General features: G+C 43.0%; 1 protein-coding gene across 1 annotated transcript; it reads left to right on the top strand.

The window, feature by feature from the left end:
- Window positions 1-422: 422 nt before the first annotated feature.
- gnmt (glycine N-methyltransferase) lies at window positions 423-7,955 on the top strand. Its single transcript, XM_036543115.1, has 6 exons — window positions 423-825; window positions 4,208-4,335; window positions 4,741-4,854; window positions 4,969-5,111; window positions 6,542-6,666; window positions 7,700-7,955. Exons 1-6 carry the CDS (start codon window positions 620-622, stop codon window positions 7,869-7,871), a joined length of 888 nt encoding a protein of 295 aa, XP_036399008.1. The 5' UTR covers window positions 423-619; the 3' UTR covers window positions 7,872-7,955.
- The last annotated feature ends 15,384 nt before the right edge of the window (window positions 7,956-23,339 follow it).

The raw sequence follows: 23,339 nt of genomic DNA, 5'->3' as shown, positions 1-23,339 counted from the left end.
AAATCTGTCATTCAGCCGGACATTTGACTACTACATCAACTACATGACTACTATCTACATTGTTTTATATTTCTAAATTCTGGTGAGATTATCAATATCCCTTTGGAAATAAACGTTTTTATCACAGGGTTGTCTGAATACTATGGTTTTGACACCACGCGTTTTTTTTTATTATTTATTCATCGATAAGATAAATTATTAACGCGTTTGAAACAATTTCTGTCCGTCCCTGACGAAATCTCACATCCACTTTCAAGGCGGGGTTACATGAGACACGCTCTTTCAGTGTAAATGTTTATTGGTTTGAACGAGGAACAGCAACGTCATCTCTCATTCGCACCAATAGAAAAGAAGGCGTGAGTGTATATTAGTGTTTGATTGGTCTAAAGTTTCCCTTACCGGAGTGTTCGCGTATAAAAAATAACATGAGCCGCAAACACTACGGAAAGGAAGAGTGTGCACGCCAGGCTTTATTTAGCAGCAAAAGTCAGCAGTCTGAAACGGAGGACAAGTTTAGAAAGCGATACCAAAGTTAACATTCGTCTGCATTCCAGTTCCTTCCTGCATTGTGTTCAACTCAGTGTTTAGCTGCATTGCAAGTTAGATCGTTTTCGCAGGCATGGTCGACAGTGTTTATCGGACACGCTCTCTCGGTGTAGCCGCCGTAGGTTTACCTGATCAATATGCGGACGGAAAAGCGGCGAAGGTGTGGCAGCTTTATATCGGAGATACGCGGAGTAGAACGGAAGAGTACAGGAGCTGGGTGGTGTCTCTGCTGAAACAGCACGGCTGCCAGAGAGTTCTGGATGTAGCGTGCGGCACAGGGTATGTCTGCGATTCGTATTCTTATGTTGCCCACGCACTCTGTGACGTTACAGCTGTTGTAGGCCTGACTAGCTCGTGGTCTACGCGAACTGGCATTATTTCACTAAGATAGGAAATTGTGAAATAGTTAGCATGCTAGCTGGTCCCCCATTTCATTTCTATAGGTTCCACTTGTGTATATGTCTGTCTACATGTTAGATCTTAAAATCCATTGAATGGGGTAACAATAATTAGCTTAGGTGTGAGCACTAATGCGGAGGTCGGATGACACTTTATAAATATCTCTGCGGTTATGTTCAGATCTGAAAATGCGATATATTTTGTGTCAAGAAAGAATGGAATTAAGAATGGAATGTTGTCTTGTTGCAGTACTCAGCAGCTGTCACAGTCTTGTGGGCGTTGAATTTACGGAACCCACACCCCCCTCCTTCTCCACGGCTACTACGCTGCTGGAGAGTTGAAACAGAACGGTGCCCCCCCCCCCCCAAAAAAAAAGCATGAAAAAAAGATGAAATTATCGTCTTTTATTTGTATTAGCATAGCGCACATTTTCGGGCTTAGCTTTGTGCCTGTCTATACTTGTATCATTCCAATAAGTAGTCGTAGTAGTAGTAGTAATAATAATAAATACCCTTCCATGTGTCAGAATTTGTTTTTTCATGTGCCGATAGTTATAAAAAAAAACATAGCCGTGGCAAGACTGTCACGCAAAAGGAAACGCAAGGTTAGATTGCAGCAGTAGCCCGTTTGGCATTTGTTAGTTGCTTTTTTATCTGATGGTCAGTGCTCATGCCTTAGAGCCAGCAGGTGCTATTGAATTTCACGCATGGCAAGGGCGAAGTCATGCAGACGGGCAAGGCTGCTGGATGCTGCCTCAGTTTCAGGTTGCCGCCTGCGCTCTTCACGTTTGCGGCGCTGCATTTAACCTGACCTCCACACACTGCTCGCACGGTCTGCTCGGGGGTTTCTCTGTTTGTGCCCTGAGTGGGACCTTGAGAATTGTGTATATATTTTTTTTGTCTGCCTGATATGCCAGGCGCATGCATTCTGTTAGAGACAGCTTCCACCCTCACGGTCAGCACCGCACGTTCAGCAGGTGCGCCTCCTGTGCAGTTTTATGGTTTCATCAGACGCTTTCTGACCGCGTTTAAATCGAGAATGTTTTCACCGTGGCAGTATTGCAGTGATGTGTTTCATTTTTTTTTTTATCACAGGGAAACATTTTCAGGGTGCAGTCATGTGTCCAAATTCAGGTTAAAAACAGTTATGTTGTGAAAAATACATGGAGGATATATATATATATATATATATATATATATATATATATATATATATATATATATATATATATATATATATATATATATATATATTCAATGCTGCTGACCAGCAGAAAGTCTGTGTTAGTAGGACAGTGTAAACATTCACAGAGATAGCTGCACAACCCCATGGCACTGTACATGACCCCTGGTTGGTCACTGATCAAGGGCATAGTGGTGCTAATTTGTCCTTGCTGTTATTGTTTGTTGCAGGAATGTTGAGCTTTCCACATTACTCTTCGCTAAAAAATGCAAATTGAAAAACACATTGGAGTCACAGAGGTTAACAGGTTAGCATCCAGAAGATAATGGGGTGAAGAACACAATTTACTTTTTTCTTTTAAAGAAACATTATAATGTCACTATTATAATTTAGCTTTTGTTGCCAGTATAGATAAGACAAAATGGATAGGCTTATTCCATATCAGGCATACTTATGTATCTTGTGTCGATGCATCTGAACTTACATTACTATGAAATTATAGTTTTTCTTTTCCATTCAACCCACTCTTTGGTTCCAAATTTTAATATGATGGCCTGCCAAAAATGTTGGAAATGTTTTATTTGTAATAGGTATGTACTTCAATACAGTGATTGTTCAACAGACTAATGAGAAAGTGATAGGAAAGTTCCTGTTTTACTGTGAGTGCACACTTGATAATTGTCACGGTTGCTGCTCTGTCTGACTCTGTAAACTGCAAATTGAAAGAACTGAGAAACATCATTTGCAGATCTTTCAGCACATGTTGGAGCGCATGTTTCACAGTTGCCTTAACAGGTATCTCTGGGACCCTGGGATCTGTGAAGTTTTATTAGCAGAGTGGAAGAAGCACAGATGCATTGGGTTAAAATTTCCATAAGGTGCAGCCTAATTCTCAAGGAATTGTGGAAGTTGCCTCATAGGTGTTGTTGGCCCATTGCCTCAGTTCTGGCTGTCATACCTGCAGTGTTTTTTGTGACTAAACTGCCAAACTGCTAAAATGTGGCACTTTATAATTGGCTGTTGTCTCTATGTTGTTTGGTAGTAAGCAGCCTTTTCCTTTACAAGGAGAGAAATAGGAGAAGGGAAAATGGCTTTGGCAGAACCAGTGAGATATTTCATGCTATGCATTGTTACTTATTACAACAGGAGTTACTTATTGTGGCGTAGAGTTGACTGTTTTAGTGTAATTCTGGTAAACCAGGAAGCAGATCTTACTGCACCATTCTTTAGCATGACATCTGCAATCAGTAGTCTCCATGTCTCCAGATTGTTTGACAGCACTCTAATCATTAGTTAGTGATCCTGCTTGGTTGTGCATCTGGACCTACCACAGAGATTGGGCAGCTGAGACTTCAATTTTCCCTTGGTTAGAGAACGAATCTGCAGCAGAGTAGGTTCTGAGATTGGTCCCCGTATCCTGGTAGAACTGAGATGCTTTGGTGTGCCATGTTGTAAACATGTTTTGGCATTAGGAGGAGCAAAGGGCAGTGGCCTTGCTAAATTTGGTTCAGAGGAATGCCTTCAGCCATGCGACCTTCCAGCTGTGCAGTATCAGATCTTGGCATCTCATGTGCAGCCTCAGGGTGGTGGTTGCATTTTCTCTCTCTCTCTCTCTCTCTCTCTCTCTCTCTCTCTCTCTCTCTCTCTCTCTCTCTCTCTGAAATGCCTCATCCAAATTCCTCTTCCTCTGGCAGTAAGCTTATGGCACTGTAACTGAGACACATCTAATTATAAATGCAGTCCAGTTGCATGCATCAGTTGTCACAAAGTAGGAGGTCTTCGAAGATCAACACCATGTAAAGTTGGCAAACAATCTCCCCCTTATCCCCCATTAAAGCTTATTCAGGACAGCAGCAAGAATTTTTTTTGAGGAACCTTGACCTGTATATTAGAGGGTTGCATGCTCAGATCTATGGCAGGGCTCTGTACTGCTGAGCATGTTCCTTCACCTGAAACACCTCAGCAAATACCTAATGTAGCAGTACAGACCAGAGTTCACATGTTCACAAGTGTAAGCCATCCAGTGCCAGTCCATGTGAAAGTGACAGGTGTGCTGTGCTTTGTGTGTGTGTATGTGCAGTGTGGACTCCATCATGCTGGTGGAGGAGGGCTTCAAAGTGGTCAGTGTGGACGCTAGTGACAAGATGCTCAAGTATGCCCTGAAGGCAAGATGGGAGAGGAGAAAAGAGCCTGCCTTTGACCAGTGGGGTAAGACTTCATCCTCCTGACTCTTGTGTTGGGCAAGGTCAAAATGTGAAGCAAACTACATGGGTATGTACTGTAGATTGTTTTCTTTTTTTGGGGTGGTGGGGGGGGGTGACACCTGTGGATTTACTTAGGAATATATCCCCCAGTTCAATTTCTAAGCTTTTAGTTCCATTATGTTGTTTGTACTCCTGTTTTCCAGTGTTTCTTGATTGCCTTCTGGACTCCTGGAGAATAGTTTTCCATTTTCCCCCAGCAGTCTCTGGGTTTTCTGCTTTTTAGATTCCCTCAGGAAAACACATTCTGTCCCTTTCCAGTGCATTGTACCAAAGCAGTTGTAAAGATTCTCTATGGAAGAATAATGTTTAATTGATTGCTGTATAATAGCGATGATGTCATTCTGTGCAGTGATTGAGGAGGCCAACTGGCTGACCTTATCGGATGATGTGGAGAAGCCGGGGAGCGGTTTCGATGCTGTCATCTGCTTAGGGAACTCGTTCGCTCATTTACCAGACTTCAAAGGTGAGAACAATGGGGAAAGAGGCTGTGAGAACTTGCACTGCATTGTGTCTTCCTGCTGTGTTTTGATTGATTGATTGTCTATGAATGAATGAATGAATGAATCAACCATCACAGGCGACCAGAGTGACCAGAAGCTGGCTCTGCAAAATATTGCCAGCATGGTGAGGCCTGGTGGCATCCTCATCATTGACCACCGGAATTATGACTACATCCTGGAGACCGGGAGAGCGCCACCAGGGAAGAACATCTATTATAAGGTACAGGAGTGCATGTGCACACTCACAGAGCATCTGCCAACTGCTGCATAAAAAATAAAAATATTTTATTCTGAATGGAGCCAAAATTATAAGATGTGAAGAAAGAGATGAAATTCTAAACCTTAAAGTGGGGACAGCCAGTGTGGATTCCAGTGGTGTTCTGTAGGACTAGGATTTGTGTTTCTTTTAGAAACTGATTCACTCTGGGAAAATTAAGCTTGGTGACTTCCAGTTAAAAAAGACTTTCAGTAAACTGTTAAAGCATCAGGCCGAAGGGGATCCAAGAAAACCTTACTTCAGTTCATAAAAAGACTTGCTGTTAAGGCATTTTGACTTAAGAACTTTACATTTTTACATTTTTACATTTTACAATCATCTGTATTATGCTTTTCCACATTAGAGGTGTTAGTATGAAGCTTGTTTTGACTGACTGTCTACAGTTATTTCAAAGCCATGGCCCAACTGATATTTTTTCTTTATCGTTCAAAGGCAACTTTAGTGAGAAGACCAAAATGTCTGCTTTTCTAAACAATGATGTGTTTTGACGAAGGCCTGAGAAAGCAGTTTTACAAGGCAGCTGCTCTGCTCTGAGGGAGGAGTTCAAGTGTCCAGGATGTAGGGAAAGGTTATTCTTCCTGCCAGCTCAGAGAAGCAGCTGTAGTTTAAAAATAAATCAGTCTGCAGAGCCAAGCGGATGTTGTCAATTTTCTACAGGAGCAGGGCGTAAAAAAGGCTTTATTCAAAAAGCGGAGCACCTGAGAGCTACCGTGACATTGGAGATTGGAGACAGGTGAAATTATAAGCAATTTGAGAGATAAGTTCTCCTGCAGTGTTAATTGGTTAATGTTAAGAGGAGGATCCTTGAATGAATCAATCAAGGATATGGCACTCCTCCCAGCAGTGGCTGGTACAGGCTCATGTGTAAACCAGAGCTGATAATAGTGTAACCACAGGCATGACCAGTCATCTGTCTGTGTGTCTGCACTGAGTGATCTGTGTTAGTGTATGGTGTCCCACTGTAAGAGGGTCTCTCTGTGTTTTTTTTTTTTTTTGAGTAATCTGTTGGGGGAGAGTGAGTGATTTCTTTCCCAGTAGAAGTGGAGGTGTCAGAGCAAACTGCAACTGTTTGTGTTGTTAGACTTCAGAATTGTGTGGTAGTGTGCATGTGCTTTATTACAGAGTGACCTGGAACTGTGTATACCTACACTTGTGCTATAGTGACATTTTATTGAGTGGGTTGTGTTTCAGCGTGATCTGTGATTGTGTGTTGTGTTTCAGAGTGACCTGTATTTGTGTGGTTTTGTGTGTTGTGTTTCAGACATATGATTGCGCGGTTGTATGTGTTGTGGTTGAGTGATCTGTGTGAATGTGTGGTTGTGTGTGTTGTGTTTCAGACGTGTGATTATGCAGTTGTGTGTGTTCTGTTTCAGAGTGACCTGACTCAGGACATTTCCACCTCGGTGCTGTGGGTCAACAGCAAACCACACATGATTACCCTGGACTACACTGTGCAGGTACCCCACCCAGAGGGTCAACAAAGCACGCCTGAGCTCAGGTACAGGCTCGAGTCCAAGCTGGGCATTGCAGTTCATTGATACCCAGGTTTGACTGGAAGCGCCCAATTTATGAATTCAGTTAGAATCAAGCACAGCAAATGGATGTGTGATGACGGTTCACTTTGGATGAACATGTGAAATTTGAACCTTATTTTAAAATATATTGCCAAGCCCCCCATCCCTGTAAGCAATGTCTTGGGCTTTAAGTGATGTCAGTCTGCTGGGGTTGCTCTCACACTGGCATTTGCACAGGGGTCCTACAGTACTTTAAATCTAGGAAAATCCTTGAAATAATATTTTTATCCTGTAAAGCCGTTGAAATCTCACAGAAAGTAGTAAATATCCCATTGTTCTAAAAAAGCCATGGAAAAGTACTGAAATCAAAGGAAAGATAAATATATAAATAAATAGGCTAGCTTGCTGACTTGTACTTTAAGCCCATTACCGAAAGTCATTGGTGACTGTTATTTGGTAGGGAGAGCTTCAGGTGTCCACAAAGGCACAACATGTTTTGAAAGTAATTTCTCTTGGATAGTATTTCTCCATGCAATTACATCTTCAGTCGGTTGGTGTAGTGGGAAGGAGCAGGGCTTTTAAACAGTTGCAGGATTGGTTCTCTTGTGGTGTACTCCTGTTGTGCTCCTTTGGAAGGTTTGGAAGTCCAAACTGTCTCTGTTAATGTCCAACTGTACAAATGTTAATGTTCAGCTGTCACTCTGAGTAACAAGAAAGCAAAAGGTAAAATTATGTAAGATGTAGGTCATGTTTTTGGGACTGTCTATTGCAAAGATAAAAAAAAAAAATAATCTTAAACTGTTGTTGAAATGTCATATACATATATACATATTATTTGAACTGTAACTGAATTTGTACTTCAGTTTGCATGTAAGTCCATTACCAAGTTTTTGCTGTCTGTAAGTTTGAACAGCAATGGGATATGCAATGCTCTAACTTCATATTGTTTGCATTGCAGTGATGTACAGTTATGGAATGTGAGTAAAATATAGTAATGCATCACTGTCTGCTTTGCAGTAAGTTTCGTCTCTCCTACTACCCCCACCGGCTGGAAAACTTCAAGGAGATTCTGAGGGAGGCCTTCAGTGGCAAGTGTGAGCAGAGTGTGTATGGAGACTTCAAGAGCTACACCCCAGGGCAAGCTCAGGCACCCTGCTACTTCATCCACGTGGTCAAGAAGAACCCTTGAGGGGGGTGTCCCTGCGCCTGCCACATCTGGACAAAGATCTTTTCTCTCCTGCTCCTCTCCGTCTCTCCACCCCCTTCCTCCTTCCTCATGTCTGATTCTCCTCTCATGCTCCCTCTCTTGCATCCTGCCTCCCACAGTCTTTTGCTGTGCAGTGTACTGACCTCCGTTGGACTATGCTGCACACAAGCTACACCCCCCCTTCACCTCCAGCCTCAACCAGATGACTGACCACAATTTGTTTGTGCCTCTCAGAAAGTTACTCTGAAACCACGCAGGTTCCTTCTCTGTGGTAACCCTCAATGAGTCAGTTGGGGTTGGGTGTACCAGATAGGCCTTGTAATCTTTGGTGCTTTATCCGAGCTCAATGCAGTTAACCTCCAGTTTCGTCAGTCCCATGTAAATTTAATTGTTGTCTTCTTTCCTGTACATTCTAGACACTTATTGGCAGTGGGGTGGGAGTGTAACACAGTGGTTAAGGAGCAGGACTCGTAAATGAAAGGTTTCTGGTTTGATTCTCCAAGGGGGCACTGCTGCTGTACCCTTGGGTGAGGTACTTAACCCATAATTGCCTCAGTAAACATCCAGCTGTATAAATGGATAACGTTGTAAAGAGCTGTAACTGATGTAAGTCACTCTGGATAAAAGCATCTGCTAAATGCCAATAATGTAATGTAAAATGCCCTTGACTTTTTTGTTAGTCTTGAGAACCTGCCACACTTGACAGTTTCTGGGACACATAATGACATAACTCACATGCATTTACTTTACCATGGTGTAATACCATCTGTTTTACTGCACGCCACGGGCTTCAAAACGATTGAATGTTTAATACTTATTTGTTTTGTTTCCTTGTGAAGGAAAACCCAAGTGATTCTGTGTCATGCTCTTGACTGACTCTGTCCACCCTGTGTCCTCATTTGTCCTCAAAAAAGCTCTTAAAACTGTTAGCACACATGCTATGATGGCTTCAAGCTTTGGAATGGGGTGAAAGCCTCTTTTCGTTTTCGGTTTCCTCAGATGGACTTGGATGCCTTCCTGTGTCCGCAAATTCCTCCCCTGATTACCCAGAGCTTCTTCCAGTTCCTGAAGCCAGGAAGTTTTTTTTTTTTTTTTTGTAATCTAATTAGAGTGTTTAACTGCTATGTTGCAACATGAAACACATTTGGCGTCATGTCATTTCATGCCTCTTACTTTCTTACTCCTAAAGAACTTACTGCTTTTTCATAATGTTTGGTTTTAAACACACGATGCGGGCATGTGTATCAGACCAGGAGGACAACACCGGCTCTGCCGGAAACTGAGGATTATGGTGCGAATGACTTCCAAAGACAAGGCCAAACACAGTGCTACCGTGCAGCATGCCAGCAGAAGCAAAGGCCTAGAGCAGGACCTGCACGTTTAGCCCCAGTTCGTCAATGCCCCTCTCTCTGCAATACAATAGGAGAGGGGTTTCTCGCTACTTTGCATGACCATGTGAACTAATGCCCTCCGTAATTCTCTGTAATCCTTGCCTGGATTTTCTGTTCCTGCCATTTCAATGTTTAGACTGACGTCGAGGTTCAAACGTCGCGATTTAGCCAGGCGGAACGGTGCGAAAGTCTCGTGATCACATTAAAGATTAATGGTGTGTCCCAGAGTGACCTGCGTGTTAGGGAGTTGAGCGTCGCCTCCGGCAGCTTCCATATTCCCCCCTAAGACAGGAGCTTCAAAAGTGCTGAGGGCCCGTGGAGATTTTTAGCTCATTGGACCCAAAACCAGAACTGCTTGGGAAAACCAAAAAATACAGGACTCGTATGCCTTCAGGACTAGGATGCATACCGTAAAGTCTGTAGGTTAACGTAACAGATGTGCTCTTTATTTTCAGGAGGGTTTTTTCCTCTTGTTTTAATAGAGGAGTGTCCATGTCAGTGACAGCCTCTTTCTGCCATGTTTATCAGTGGCGAACAAATGTGAGTCCATGTATTGCCTTACATCAGGTAGATCCTGTTAAAAAATGCCCAGTGTTCCATGTGTGTTTGTAATATGCCTTTTGCCAGTCCAGCTTTTTTATTATCTTGGGGTGTGTGCTGCCATCTGCAGGAACTGCCTAGAACTTATGACTGGGTTAATTTTGAAATTTGGCTTTCGGAGACAAGGGGGCAGTAAGGAGAAAATATGTGGATGAGTTTGTGTTTTTGTCTGCTTGTATGCTATGCTATGCTTATGTGTAAAAATCAGTTTTGCTCTGTACAGAGCAGCTAAAAATTTCACTTTCAGTTTGTCTTACTCTGTTGACGAGCCTTAAAGTATCCAACAAATGTTTACAATGTTACCAATTAAAGAAATGTATTCTTGTGTTTGACTGGAATACAAAATGTGGCTTTAAAATGAAGTTACTTGGCTTTTTATCTGCTTTGTCATGTATGTTGTGTCATGTCATGTCTGTTGATTAAAAAATTTGAAAACTATATATGATTAAAAAAATAAATGACATGTTGAATGCAATGTATCTTTTTCATATTTGAGTATTCAGATTGATAGCCCAGTGGTTTGTTGTCCTGCCAGACTTCCTTGTGGCTCATAAGATTAATGCACTGTCTCTGCTGATTTTTAAAAAATTTTGTGACTCATTTTAAGTAAAAAAAAAATAATAAAATAAATAAAAAATTTGTGAAAAATTTATTTAAAAAAGTAAAAAATATATATGTATAATTTTGACATCACCTGCCATATATGCGGAGGGTACTTCTATCAAAGGTATTCATTATGCAGCAATACTGTGAATTGGATGAAGACGGACAATACAGCAGTATTTTTGTTTTCATGTTTCTTGTTACTAGGATACCAATATTTTCTTGATAATAATCTTAAGTTCCAAGTTTCTTCATTGGATAATCACTCTTACCAGCATTTTTAATAAAAATGGTCTCCATAACAGCCCAAGCATGCCATCCCCTTATTACTAATATGATTATGGGATGTTTATTCCAGGATGACTTGCATTTCCTTCTTAACATTGTTTCCCTGACACCCTCCTCTTTCCAGTGAAGCAAACCCTACATTTTACACATCCATTTGGACAGCTGTGGGTTGCCTGAAGTTAAAAAGGTTAACTGTCTGGGTACAACAACAGCACACCATTTGGGATTTAAACCCACAGCCTTCAGATTACAAGTCCAGTTCCCTACACTAATGGTGATTCCACAGTCCTGTACCCTCACCTATACTCACAGATAACCAACAGCTGATCCACATGTCTCCTCAGAGGAGGTAGAGAGTGACCATTTCTGATGGCCATAAATGATTTGGCAAAGGCACTTGCTGTTGCCATGCCTTTGTAAGGCTTGATTGCTTTGTTCACACCAACCAACGTTGCCTGTGATTTATGCACTCCTGTGTGACACCTTAAAGCAAATCAACATTCTGGAGGGGGTCTGTAAGCATTACTGTAACTTCTCCGCCCGTTCAGGGGAGATCGACTGCATCATGATCTCCAGGGCATTGTGTCTGTGTGCAGTACATGAGTGTTGCGCTGCGTCTCTGTGGTCCATGGGGTCAGCCCTGGCAATAAAACTCTGAAACGCCCCACCTAGGTGACTCAATCCGTCTGACTGTGGCGATACTCCAGCGGTTCCCTGCAACCGCTAATTCTCTGACAGTTCGGAGGGGAACATGAGCCTGCTTGATCGAGGTGATCAAGGTTGAGTTGAATCAAGGCTGTAGCAAATGCCCCCAGACGCTGTGGAAATCCAAGACCGCATTGCAATTCCAGACATTCGCAGGATCTGAAAAGCACATCTACAGGACCTACTTTAACTGCGGTTTGGCTGTTTACAATGCAGCATGATTTTTTTTAAAAAACATCAGGACGTGATTTTCCGCTTTGTGCGAGAGATAAACTACCGCAAAAACCATGATGACGGGGTTCAGGGGAAGGAGCTGGCGCTCGCCCTGCTGCCAGAACCCCAGAGGTTTGCGGGGGCCACGGTGCATGCCTAACTGTGCCCTGAAGCAGCGCTGCCACCAGCGACCCCTGGGAGGCTCCGGGCTCCGATACTGGAACAATGGAGCGCAGCAGAGCTGGAAGCGTAACAGAGGAAATCAGCTTTTCACACCACAGCGCCAGGAGCGGTTTCGCTGGCTGCGCGTCTTAGCGTCTGAGCGGATTGTTCCTCTGGAACAGAATGGCAAGCATTCCGCTCTCCGGCTTTTTCCACTCCTTTCCCTGGTAGAACTGCTTTGTGCCACTGTCAGGCTTCCCGATACCATGATGCTGGCCTGCTTTTGGCAGCAGGTCGATATTTACCGCCCTGTTTAGTCAGTTACCAGTGGAACCGGTTGGAGGGACATTTGCGGTGGAGTGTGCCATCCTCCACTGTAGGGTTAAGGGTTTGATCCTCAGCTGCGTCATTCCAGCTCCCACAATGTGGGTGTCCCTAAAGCAAAAAAAAGAACATTACCCTCACGCAGGGACACTTGCATTAATTTCTCTTCATGATTTTTCCAGAGGAGTTTAGATTGATCAAAAACCCAGATGGATTTTGTATTTCCAGAACTCCAGTTAAGGTGGCTGCCTATGCCAGCTACAGACCAGCTGCCTGTATACCCAAGGCCCAGCATCAGAGTCACTTAAGAGTCATAGCCCTGAAGTGGAGTCATGTTCAGGGGCCATATTTGTACCTTAGTCTCCAAGTGTACAGCTGTCCATCTTGGAACAGCCGTCCCTTTTCAGTGCCATTAACCCATGTCATCCTCTGGAGCTTTATTTGGCCGCAATAGGAATCACACGATGCTGCCATTGGTTCTGCTTTCATACAGACACAGTGCATTGCAGTAACTGCTTGAGCCAATGACAGCCAATTTGCTCAGATAGCTTTGATGAAGACCTACAGTTAGCAGGCCAAACCGTGAATGTACACGGTCATGCATCTCAGAGACTCTGAGAACATTTTGCCAGAAGGGGGTGCTATTGCACTATGTGCAGAATGCAGACACACTTCCATTGTCAAAGGATGCCATTAACAAAAGACACTTGCTGTGCCACCCACAAATCAAGATCCTGTTCCGTGTCATATCCCTCAAAGACTACCCAGAGGACAATTTTCTCTCAGCTCCTCACTGTGAATATTAACACGGCTGTTCGTGAATTCTGCCACAGCGAGCGGGACTGGTTCGAGGTGATGCAGGCCTGCATAGCAAAGCATTCCAGGTCACATATTGCATTACAGTCTTTTATAAAAAAGGAAAGAAAGGGGGGAATAAATCCAGAAAAACAAAGGAAAAAAAGCCTGCAGGAGCCAGTGTGGCACAGTATGGTATGGTGTGGTGCACCGAGGTATGGTTGCTGTGCCTCTAATATTTTGTCATCTCCTGCTGTGGGGCATTGGGTGCAAAGCCTGCACCTCTCCCAGGATTGGGACACTATGTCCTGGAGGCCACGGTGACCCCCCCGCACTCGGGCACTGCAGCACAGAGGGGTTAATGTCGACAGGCTGATACAAAAACCAGATGTAGGAGCTGGCTTCCACCAGCCCCAGCCTGGGTCCTGACAGATGTGTGGTGTTAACGATGAGGGGCGATGTGTGGCAATGTGTTTTGAATCTTCCACACAGTCAGGAAAGAGCAGGCTCACTGCTTCCCTTAATAAGAGTCAGTGGGTGGGGGGAGCAGAAGGGAGGGGGGGCACGATCCTTTACCTTACCTCACTGTTCAATAACAAACAAAGGAGAGGAAGAACAGAGAGAGAGAGAGAGAGTCAGGAGGAGAGGAGAGGGGAGGACAGATATCCTGGTTCTCATTATGGTTTGCAAATGATGTTTTTGGCAGTGCTCCATGAGAGCAGAGGAGAAACGGGAAATTCTTCTGTGTTCATCGGGGTGCTGGGGTTTGTTTTCCTTCCGGTTCAGCGAGGGCTTCACGCTGGCTAGTCTGCGGCAAGCGACTGAGAACAGGGCCAAAGCACAGCCATCTCATTCCCACCACCCACTCCCTGGAGACACCATGGCCCAGTGCCAGCCTAGCAGCGTTTGAAGTGTTAAAAGTTGTCACCAACGAGAGAGATTTGTGTGCTTCCTTGAAAGTGTTTTTTTCCCTTGGTGTGTTTAAACAGATTTCGCTCGGGTTGGATGTGAGATGGGCATGTCTGCTGGGAAAGCAGCCATGGCAAACACTCAGGCCATCATGGAGGTTTATGACAGGTCTTCTGAGGACAAATGCATGTGTGTGTTTGTGTGTGTGTGTGTGTGTGTGTGTCACAGCATTACTCATTTTATTTTCACTTTGATGAGTGCAGTTGAACAGTTGCAGACAAATTCTCCAACAACATTACATCTGTGGGGTTCACAGCTTTCTCTACACATGTGTTTCATATGCCACTATGTCCATTGGTGTTTTCTGGTTTGTTTTCACCTTGCTAAGTAATGCAGAAGACTATTTTTGATACCATATATATATATATATATATATATATATTTATATACACACTGGGGTCCAAAATTACTGGGACACTACACTTTTTTCTGAAAACCCACAATATTTTTGCTGCATATTCCATCAGACATTGGGAAAGTCATATTTATGTCAATGTCAATTTCAGCTTCATTTTCTGTGACCATGTTCCAACCTTGTTAGGTTTATATAGGCTTCAGTATGAGTGTTCAATTAGGGGGTAGGACAACGTTCAATCAGGCCTAATTGAACTGATGGTCATTTTTGTTCACTTGTCTGCACTCAATAAGTATGTAGGTACCTTTTAAAATGAAGTTAATGTCATGGAATTGTCAGTTTGTTTTCGCCACACCATAAATTAGGTTCGAGTGATAAAACTAATAGCTACATGGACACATCCACACTTAACCACAAAATGCCCAGGTGTCCCAATAATTTTGGACCCTAGTGTGTGTGTGTGTGTATATATTTATATGGAACTCTCGTTTTATGACAGTCTTCTGCATTACTTCTTTCATTGCCCATTGGATTGTCTCAGGATGTCTGTTTATGACATTACATGTTAAAGAGCAATGTTTTATTAGAGTAATTATCATTTAGATTAAAGACTAACTACTTTACTAACTACATGGCAAGCTGTTAAAGCTGTTATGATTATGTGATATACAGAGCAATGTTCCTTCTGTTTGCATGTGTATAAGGATTGTGTGTGTTTGTGGTTCTTTAGGTGTGTCTGTGTGTATGTAAATGCGTGTGTGTCTAGTGTGTGCATGTGTGTATGTCTAGTGTGTGGATGTTTGTGTCTGTCTATTATATGTGTATGTGTATTATGTGTATGTGTATGTGTGTAGCTAGTGTATGGATATTTGTTTCTTTATTATGCATGTGTACGTGTTCATGCTTGCTGTCTATTATGCATGCATGGATGTGTGTGCATGTACATGTGTGTGCATGCATGTACGTGTGTACGCTTGTCTATGTGTGCATGTGTGTGTGTGTGTGTGTGTGCATATATGTGTGTGTACATAGGATCATGCTCTTTGGCATGGCCATGAAGTTTCTATAAAAGTTGCAAAGGCTTCCAGCTGCCTTCCTGCTCTCCTCACTTTCCCAGCTGGTGCTGCTAATTTGCTGTCCAGTGATGAGAAAAGTGGATACAATGGAGGAATCTTGGCCCCGGTGGTGGGGTCTGCAAACAGTTATGGAGATGGTAAGAGAACAGGCCACACCAGCACCGGAGTGGTGGGATTTTTCCAACGCCCACTCAGCCAACTTGCAATTTGGAAGCGTAGCTGCAGATATTGAATACCCCCGTCTAGAGTTACGGAGGGGAATAATGGTATCCAGCCTGAGCAAGTCTTTCCCACACTGACATGGAGGAGGTTTCGGGGGGCCAGGGGGCGGGTAATGGGGCTGCAGACACTGACTCACGCAGCGCACCAAGGGCCAAGGGAGTCAGGGTGAAGTAACCCTTGGCAGGGCCTGACGTGAGAGAACACAGAGCCTGTTCTGTGCTCCTACGAGTCCCCCGACACAAAAAGAGCCCAGCCCCTCTTTGCTCCCCCCCCCCCCCCCATGCCCCACTCTCTCTTTCTCTGTTTGTTTAGTTAAACTTCTGTAATTATTTGGGAATTCTTTGATGCTAACGGGCATTCAAGAGGAGCTGCTTTTGAAGAAGGCCTTGGCCAGGGAGTGGAGGGAGGGAGGGCTGTGGGTTTGGGATTGAGGTAGACAACAGAGGGCTGAGGAGCTCTTTCTCTCTCCATCCCTTCTAGATCAACAAAACAAACACAGGGGCCTTCCCCTTCTTAGATTGGCAGGACCCCGAAAAAAGCTTTTCCACCCAATAAAGGCAAGCCAACGTTTTCCCTCTGGGGGGAACAATCTGACAGTATACTTGTTTTGTTTTTTGACTTTGTGTGTGTGTGTGTGTGAGGGAGAGTATGTGTGTATATGTTTGTGTGTGTGTGTGGTTGTGTGTGAGTGTGTTGGGGGGGGGGGGGGTTGAGGGATAAAGAACAGTTTAACCCTTCTAAGATAACTTGGCAGTGATCTGCAGGGTACTAAAACCATTCAGTCTCCCTTGAGGGGGCTTCCTTTGTGAGTTGTGAGGGATCCACACCACAGGCTGAGAGCCTCATAAATGCGGGCCCAGACATCTTTCCTGCCATATGTCTCAAAGGTAAAAGGCCTTCTCTATGCGCAGTATTAAAATCAATAAGCCAGACGTTCCTAGGTCTCCATCACAAAGGCCCCCAGTAAACTCGCTTGAAAACACAAAAGTCAATCTGGACAATACCTACAACATGAATTGCCTCTACTTTGATTGGCTGGTGTTTTCAGGCACTGAGATGTGCACAGTTTTTGAACAATATTTGTACATCAATAAAATGCACCAAAGTCCATCACAATGTCTTCCGAAAGCATTCTGGTATTGTATATAACATCTAAAAGATGTAAATTCCAGTTTTCATACCACTGGCTGCTGTTTGATGCTGTGTTACAATAGAGTACTTCACTTGAAAGTGCAAATTCCAAAATCATGTTAATGAACTTACATTTCCAGCATATTCACAGTTTGGTGAATTGCTTACATTTCCAGCATATTCACAGTTTAGTGAATTGCAGGGATAAACAGTGTACTGTCTATAAAATAATCAAATAATTTTAAAATGCTCATTTTTTCAATGTAATTACTCATTTCAAATGTATCGTGAAAAATTCCTGTAAAAAAATAAAAGGTAAGAACATCAAAATTACAATAATGCCAAGTGTTCAGTACTTTAAGCACACATGAAATTGTGTTGCTCTTGTTCTTTCACTGGTTAAGGGTGAAGACCATCCCAGCTAACACATTATGTTCATTCATCCTCTTCTGAGGTGCTATAATTGACTGAAAAATAAGAGAAATGTTGTGAAAAATAATATGTATAAGCTTTGACTGTCTGTGTTTACCTTGTTTGAGCAAATCAGGCCACTTTCTCAAAATAGAAATATAAACTGTGGGCCCAGTGTTTCCTGGTTTACTGTACATTCCATTACTGTACTAAACATCTAAACAGTGCAAGCTTAGTTGAGCTGTATATTTTGGGCTAAGCATGTTTCAAAGAAACGGTTCTTTTAAGAAGCAGCATGTGTCAGAACAGGTAGGAGCATGATGTTATGATTACCGTGCAGATTTTTTTTTTTTTTTAAAAACCTTCTATTTATTTTTCTGTACAAGCCAAAAAAAACCGTTTTTTTTCCCATGAGCGAGGTTTGTAACAAGCTGTGTGGTGGCCAGCACTCGGCTTCCAGGTTAATTTCTAAAAATCTGCCAGCTCACCGCAGGTTAGACAAAAATAACATGGGGGCACTCCAATTCAAACAGAGGCATGTCTTGCCCGAAACCTCTGTGTTTCCTCTGGGCTGTCCCACAAAGAATGCATCCTCAGTTCTCCTGGCTGGTCTGGGACACGGTTACATGGGGTGTTTCTGTGGCTTCCCCCAAAACACTGCCTCCATTGTTAAGCGGCTGTGGCAGTCTCAAGGAGAGCGGCAGAGTGTTTGCCCAAAAGAAAGAAACCTCACTCAGGACCGAAAAAGAGGAGTGCGCGCACGCGGGACAGAAAGAAATATCCATTTACACAGGCCAGTCAAAACAAGACACATTCCCTTAAAACTTGGCTGGGCCCACATGCTGAAAGGTGGGGTTTCTTAATGGCCAAACATCGACCGTGCAAGCACACACACATACTGAAAGAGAGTGCGAGAGAAATTCAGAGAGAGAGAGAGAGAGAGGGAGACCTGAAGCGTTTTGGCAGACTTCTTTGTTATAGCAAACCTATAAAGTTTGCCACAGGTCTTAAATAATATGGAATAAGTGAGGTAGCACTCAGCCCCATAGTGTAGCTAACTATATATAATTATAATGTGGACATTTACAATATGTATGTTTGAAAGGGACATTGTGTTCCATAAGATTTCTCCTGATGATTCTTGTGACAGTGACATTTTATTTTCTGTTTAAAGATACCATCTATATCTCATCATTGCTGTTCCCCACTACTGAGAATTCATCTGATCACACTGTATTTACCATTTTAAAACCTTTACCACAGACAGGATGGGGGTTATTTTGAAAAGAGAGCAAATTAATTGTCACTGAGGCTGTCCTTTGGACAGGTGGACAGTCAGGACAGAGGAATGAGTTATGAACCCATTGATCTGAGCTTTTTCTTTCTCTGCTGTGATTCACAGGCATTGCTGTAAGAAACTGTGAGACCGAAGCCTTTCTCAGGACTCTCTCTCCAGCTGCGTGGTGTGAATGAGAGATTGCCTTGAAGAATCCTGCTGGCCACGGGAGGCCGGCTCCCACACTCAGGTATTGCATGGTCCTCCAGGGGACTGTCCTCCCACTTCCAAGAATGGAGCCGAGTCAAGGCGTGAGGTGCAGTAAATCCTCCACTCCCCCAGGGGGCCCCGCTAACTCTGAGATTCCCTTTAGACCTGTTACAATGGGCAGGGTAGCAGCCCCAGGCTGGTCTCCTATAATAGATGCGAGTGAGGGGATGTGTGAGCTCAACTAAATTTCCCAGTTCCCCCTATGGGCAAGATATTCTGACCCTAAGAGCCCTTTTCTTTCCAAATAAAAGACACAGTATCTCACTGACTGTCGAGGCCACTTACGAGAGATACCCCATGACAGCAGTTCTTTTTAACTACACCTTCGATAAATAGTGCAGTGAAGCTTTAATCACAATTCATTTATCAGCTCTTTGAGCAAAGCTGACCAACATTTTTACCAGCTGTGCAAAACACTGACATCACTCAAGGGTCAAATGGCATACAGTCCACAAATGGGACTGCAGCTTTTACACAGCTGAAACAATGCCAACACAAAAATCCCTTGATGTAAAATTAACACCAGCCCAAAAAAGAAGGAAGTCAGTCTCTACCAGGTCCACAGGCACTGAGCAGCTTTTGTCCCACAATTTTTTTCCCTGTTCAGAATGCATGATGTCATTGACCAGAGGCTGGCTCAATGAGGCTGTTCAGCTGGGTGTAGACCTGCTATAAACCTGAGGTGGAAGGGTTGACAACCTTTCAGGAAGTCAATTACAGTGTCAGACCCCGAGGAATGGCCCTTCTGGGAGGCGCAGCGGAGTTTGGCCACTTGACAAGACCATGTGTGTTTGTCTTCAGTTTCACTTTAATAAATGAGCGTGTGAAGGCAGTGGTTTTGCTCGACCTGGACCTGCCCAGGGTCCTTACAAATGGATTTTCCAGTCCCCTGGTTTTTGGCTGCAGTTCCTTTGTATATCGTAATCTCAGAGTTTTCACAAAGGCAAGAAACCTGGCTTTTGTGTCTCAGATCATTCTGAAGTCTTGCATAAAGGAGGCTGGCTAAAGTACAAAGGATGTTTATATTCTAAACATGACGTTCTGCACGTTGGGGAATACACAGGTGCATGGCATGGACAGATTCTCAGTATAGGGAGTAGTTCATCATTACAATTCAAAATTGATTACATACTTTTGGGACAGCTTGTCTCTGGCACGGCCTCCTGCCCTCAGGTAAGTCAATTAAGAACGTGCTCTCTTGGAGCCATGGTAGCAAATTTATACTAAAACCAAAGCAATAACACCCAATTATGAGCCAGGGAACAAGAACCTTTCTATAAACCCTAGCCCTGTTCTTATTGTAATTACAATAAGATCACAGTAATGCCCTAGCGTTTTGTAGTTTTTAGCTTTTGGGAAAATACGTATCCAAACATTTTTATAGCTTGACAACTCCAATATAGCCTACATCTGTAACATTTCCAAGGAAACTGCTCTCACAGCAGCAGTGGTTCAAACTGAAAATGCATCACTATGTAATCACTGAAAGCTTTCACATATTTTCTTGTTGCTATTTGTTGAGGCAGCACAGCACAGCAGGGAAAGAGCTGCCTGAATTCACTGGCTGCAAATTGTTGTCCATCTCGCCATTCTACGCTAACTATATACCTGGTAGGCAGCAAAGATAATGTCTTTCAACCTCTCCCCATGGGTGAATGTTTCAGGTTCTGCACAGATAGATAGGTCTGCGTGCAGAATACTTTCTTCTCAGAGACTGCTAAAATATCTTTGTGTGATGTGCAATTATATGTTTACATTTACGTATGTTGACATGTATGCATCATTTAGTGCAATGTCTAGAAAGATTAATCTAACAATCTGTTGAATGGTGAAAAATGGCAACATTTTTTCTGATTCTAATGGGGATTACAAAAAAGTTGTTTTGGAAAAGCAGCTAAAGGGATCCCTGCACCAAAAAGACCCTCTCCTCTGGGGACTCGCTCTGATTGGGTACGGTGGAACGTTATGGACACTTGTCCTGTGCAAGGGTGCACACTCAGCCGAGTATCAACCTGGAACAACCACAAAGTTAGGTCTTTGCTTTTTGTACAGCAGGAGACTGGAGAAATCTAGGAACCTAATGTCATTTAGTTAATTTATTAATCTGTATTTAGAGTGGAATTAAATATCATTTTAAAACCAAAGACCAATAGACATGAGCCAGACATTGTGTTAACTGTGATCCTATGATTACAGTTCTGCCTAATTGGTAATAAAACTCTCAAACAATGAATGCTATATTGTTATCATAATCTAAAAATCATGCCACACAAAGCACGACAATTTAATTGAATGTTTTTATTAAAACGATATTAAAACCTATTGTTTGTGCTAATCCAAAGTGGTGCCTATTACAATATGTAACCAGGCAGAGTGGAGTTGTGGTCTGGACATTAGATTGTGAAAACAGAAGGCCGTGATTTTAAAAGGCAATCGGAACGTGACAGTTGCCTCTGTAAGAAAGGAACCGTAATTTCTCCAGCTGAGACCTAGCTGTACAAATAGGTTACAGAGCTCATGTGAGATGTGAAATATTCAGCACCGTGAGTCGACCGGGGATACGGGGGTCTGCTGCATCGATGAATAATGTAAAAACCAGCCTTGCCATTTCAACTCTTGACTTGACGGGGGAAATGTCTGGGTGTGTGGGCGGCGGGGCACGTCCACGCGAAGAACACAGAGTGTCCTTGTCTCCTCTGTTCTTCGTTGGTGACACGCTGACAGCCCGCAGCCACAAGCGCTGCCCTGACAGTAAGATGAATGCTCCTTGGTGCAGGTCGGGACACAGCCTCGGGAAGTAGGACAGTGGGCCAAGGGTGGGGAAAACGGACCAGCAGCTGATTTGAACGAGAGAGAGAAAGAAAAAAAAGAAAAGAAAAGAAAGTGTTTTGGGGGAGGGAAAAAAAACAAAGTGGCAGTGATTTAGGGCGAGGCTGGAGGACACGTGGAAGATGCATTCTTTGGGGATGAGTGGTGGAAGGAGCAGTCCAAACGCAGGAACAAGAGACTGATTCAGGACCCGAGGAGGTGCCCTGCCTGAAGCAGAGCCAACACAATTAGACCACAGACTGGGTGTGTCGTGCGAGCCTAGCGGGTCTCTTGCTCTCTCTTTCTCTCTCAGTTTCTCGCTCTCTCTTTCTCTCTTCTCTGGGCAGCGTGTGAGTGTAATGATGGGGCTCTTGATGTGGATATTATTAGGGTTTCACAAATTGGAGCTTGTTAAAGTGTGTAAATGAGCTTGTTAATTTGATTATGCTGCTTTGTGTTCAGGGAATTAGATTTATAATATTTAAATTTTTGTTTTTAAAATGTTCTCTTCCTTTTTGTTTTCTTCTTTTTTAGTGATACTTAGTCTCTTTGTCCTTTCCTCTCTCTCTTTTTCACATTTTGGGCAGTGCATCTGGTATTTTTGCTGATTTTTTTTTATTGAAACAATCTAAATCTCTCACATTACAACTGAATACATCTTTGAAACATTAAAAATCAGTTTTAAAAAGATTGAAAGATATTTTCTAGGCCAAAAAAATCTAACTTTCACATATTTCTACTTGCACAATGCCAGCTAATTTCACATTAATCACTTTTATAAGCCAAGTCTTAAAGTGAATATACAAAAGGTTCACATCAAAATCTTTCACTCTTTGAAATATTCTTTAAAAAAACTCAGCAATTTCTACAAGAGATTTTCCAGAACAACTGTTGATGGTTAAAAAGCTTGGATATAGGTCATACCTAGCTGAGAATGAACTTGCTATGGATGAATAGCCTAAGCACAGAAGAGGTAGGCTCAGCTCTGGAGGTTCAACATGCCTGACCTTTCACCCTGCATGACTCTAAGCACTTAGCCAGAGTGATACCTCTCAAAAGCTTTGACCTTTGTGGAGGGCTCTAGGGAGCAGATGTTCTTCTGCGTCAATGTGCCATTCAGCCATGCATTCAAAAGAAAGACAGGTCTCGCTTATATCATGTTGGATGGTACAGCAGACACTCTTGAATACTTTACATGTTTTAATAACTTTGTGACACAACCAGGAGAGCTGTCATCGAGAGGCAGTATGTCATGTACCGTTGACTATGCCCCTTCCCAGCCAAGAGCAACAACAGACCATCCATGGACTCAATTGCCTGTCATTATCCCTTTAGCGCGTACGCACACTGGTGTGATTAGCCCATTCACGGCTGGAGAAATTCTAGCTAACATTAGCCTTGAGGAAACAGTGATTTAACGTTACAAAGTATAGCAAATTCAGCGGTGAAAACTATGAGAAGCTTAATAACACTGATGAAAACATAACTAACCATGTAACGTAACACGTGTGATACATAGCATAAAATAAGACACGAACAAAACGGTTGAGGGCTGATAAAAGACCTTAGACACCTGTGTTGGGTGTGGACAGTTAGGAGAGGTTACCAGTGTTGCTTGCCGAATTGTTGTGTGGAAATTGGTAGGAAATTCTTTATTTGACCTTTTTCCTTTTCAGTGGATATCTACCTGATACGACCAGCACTTGTTTCTTGACTACTCGTTTGCAGCAGCCTGAAAGGCTTATTAGGGACTAACCCTTGTATATATATATATATATATATATATATATATATATATATATATATATATATAAAATAAACACCCAACGTTTTCCCTGGGGAGACTGTATT

This window comes from Megalops cyprinoides, chromosome 12, assembly GCF_013368585.1.
Source record: "Megalops cyprinoides isolate fMegCyp1 chromosome 12, fMegCyp1.pri, whole genome shotgun sequence".
Classification (NCBI taxonomy): domain Eukaryota; kingdom Metazoa; phylum Chordata; class Actinopteri; order Elopiformes; family Megalopidae; genus Megalops; species Megalops cyprinoides.
This window is presented reverse-complemented; position numbering and strand designations above follow the sequence as displayed.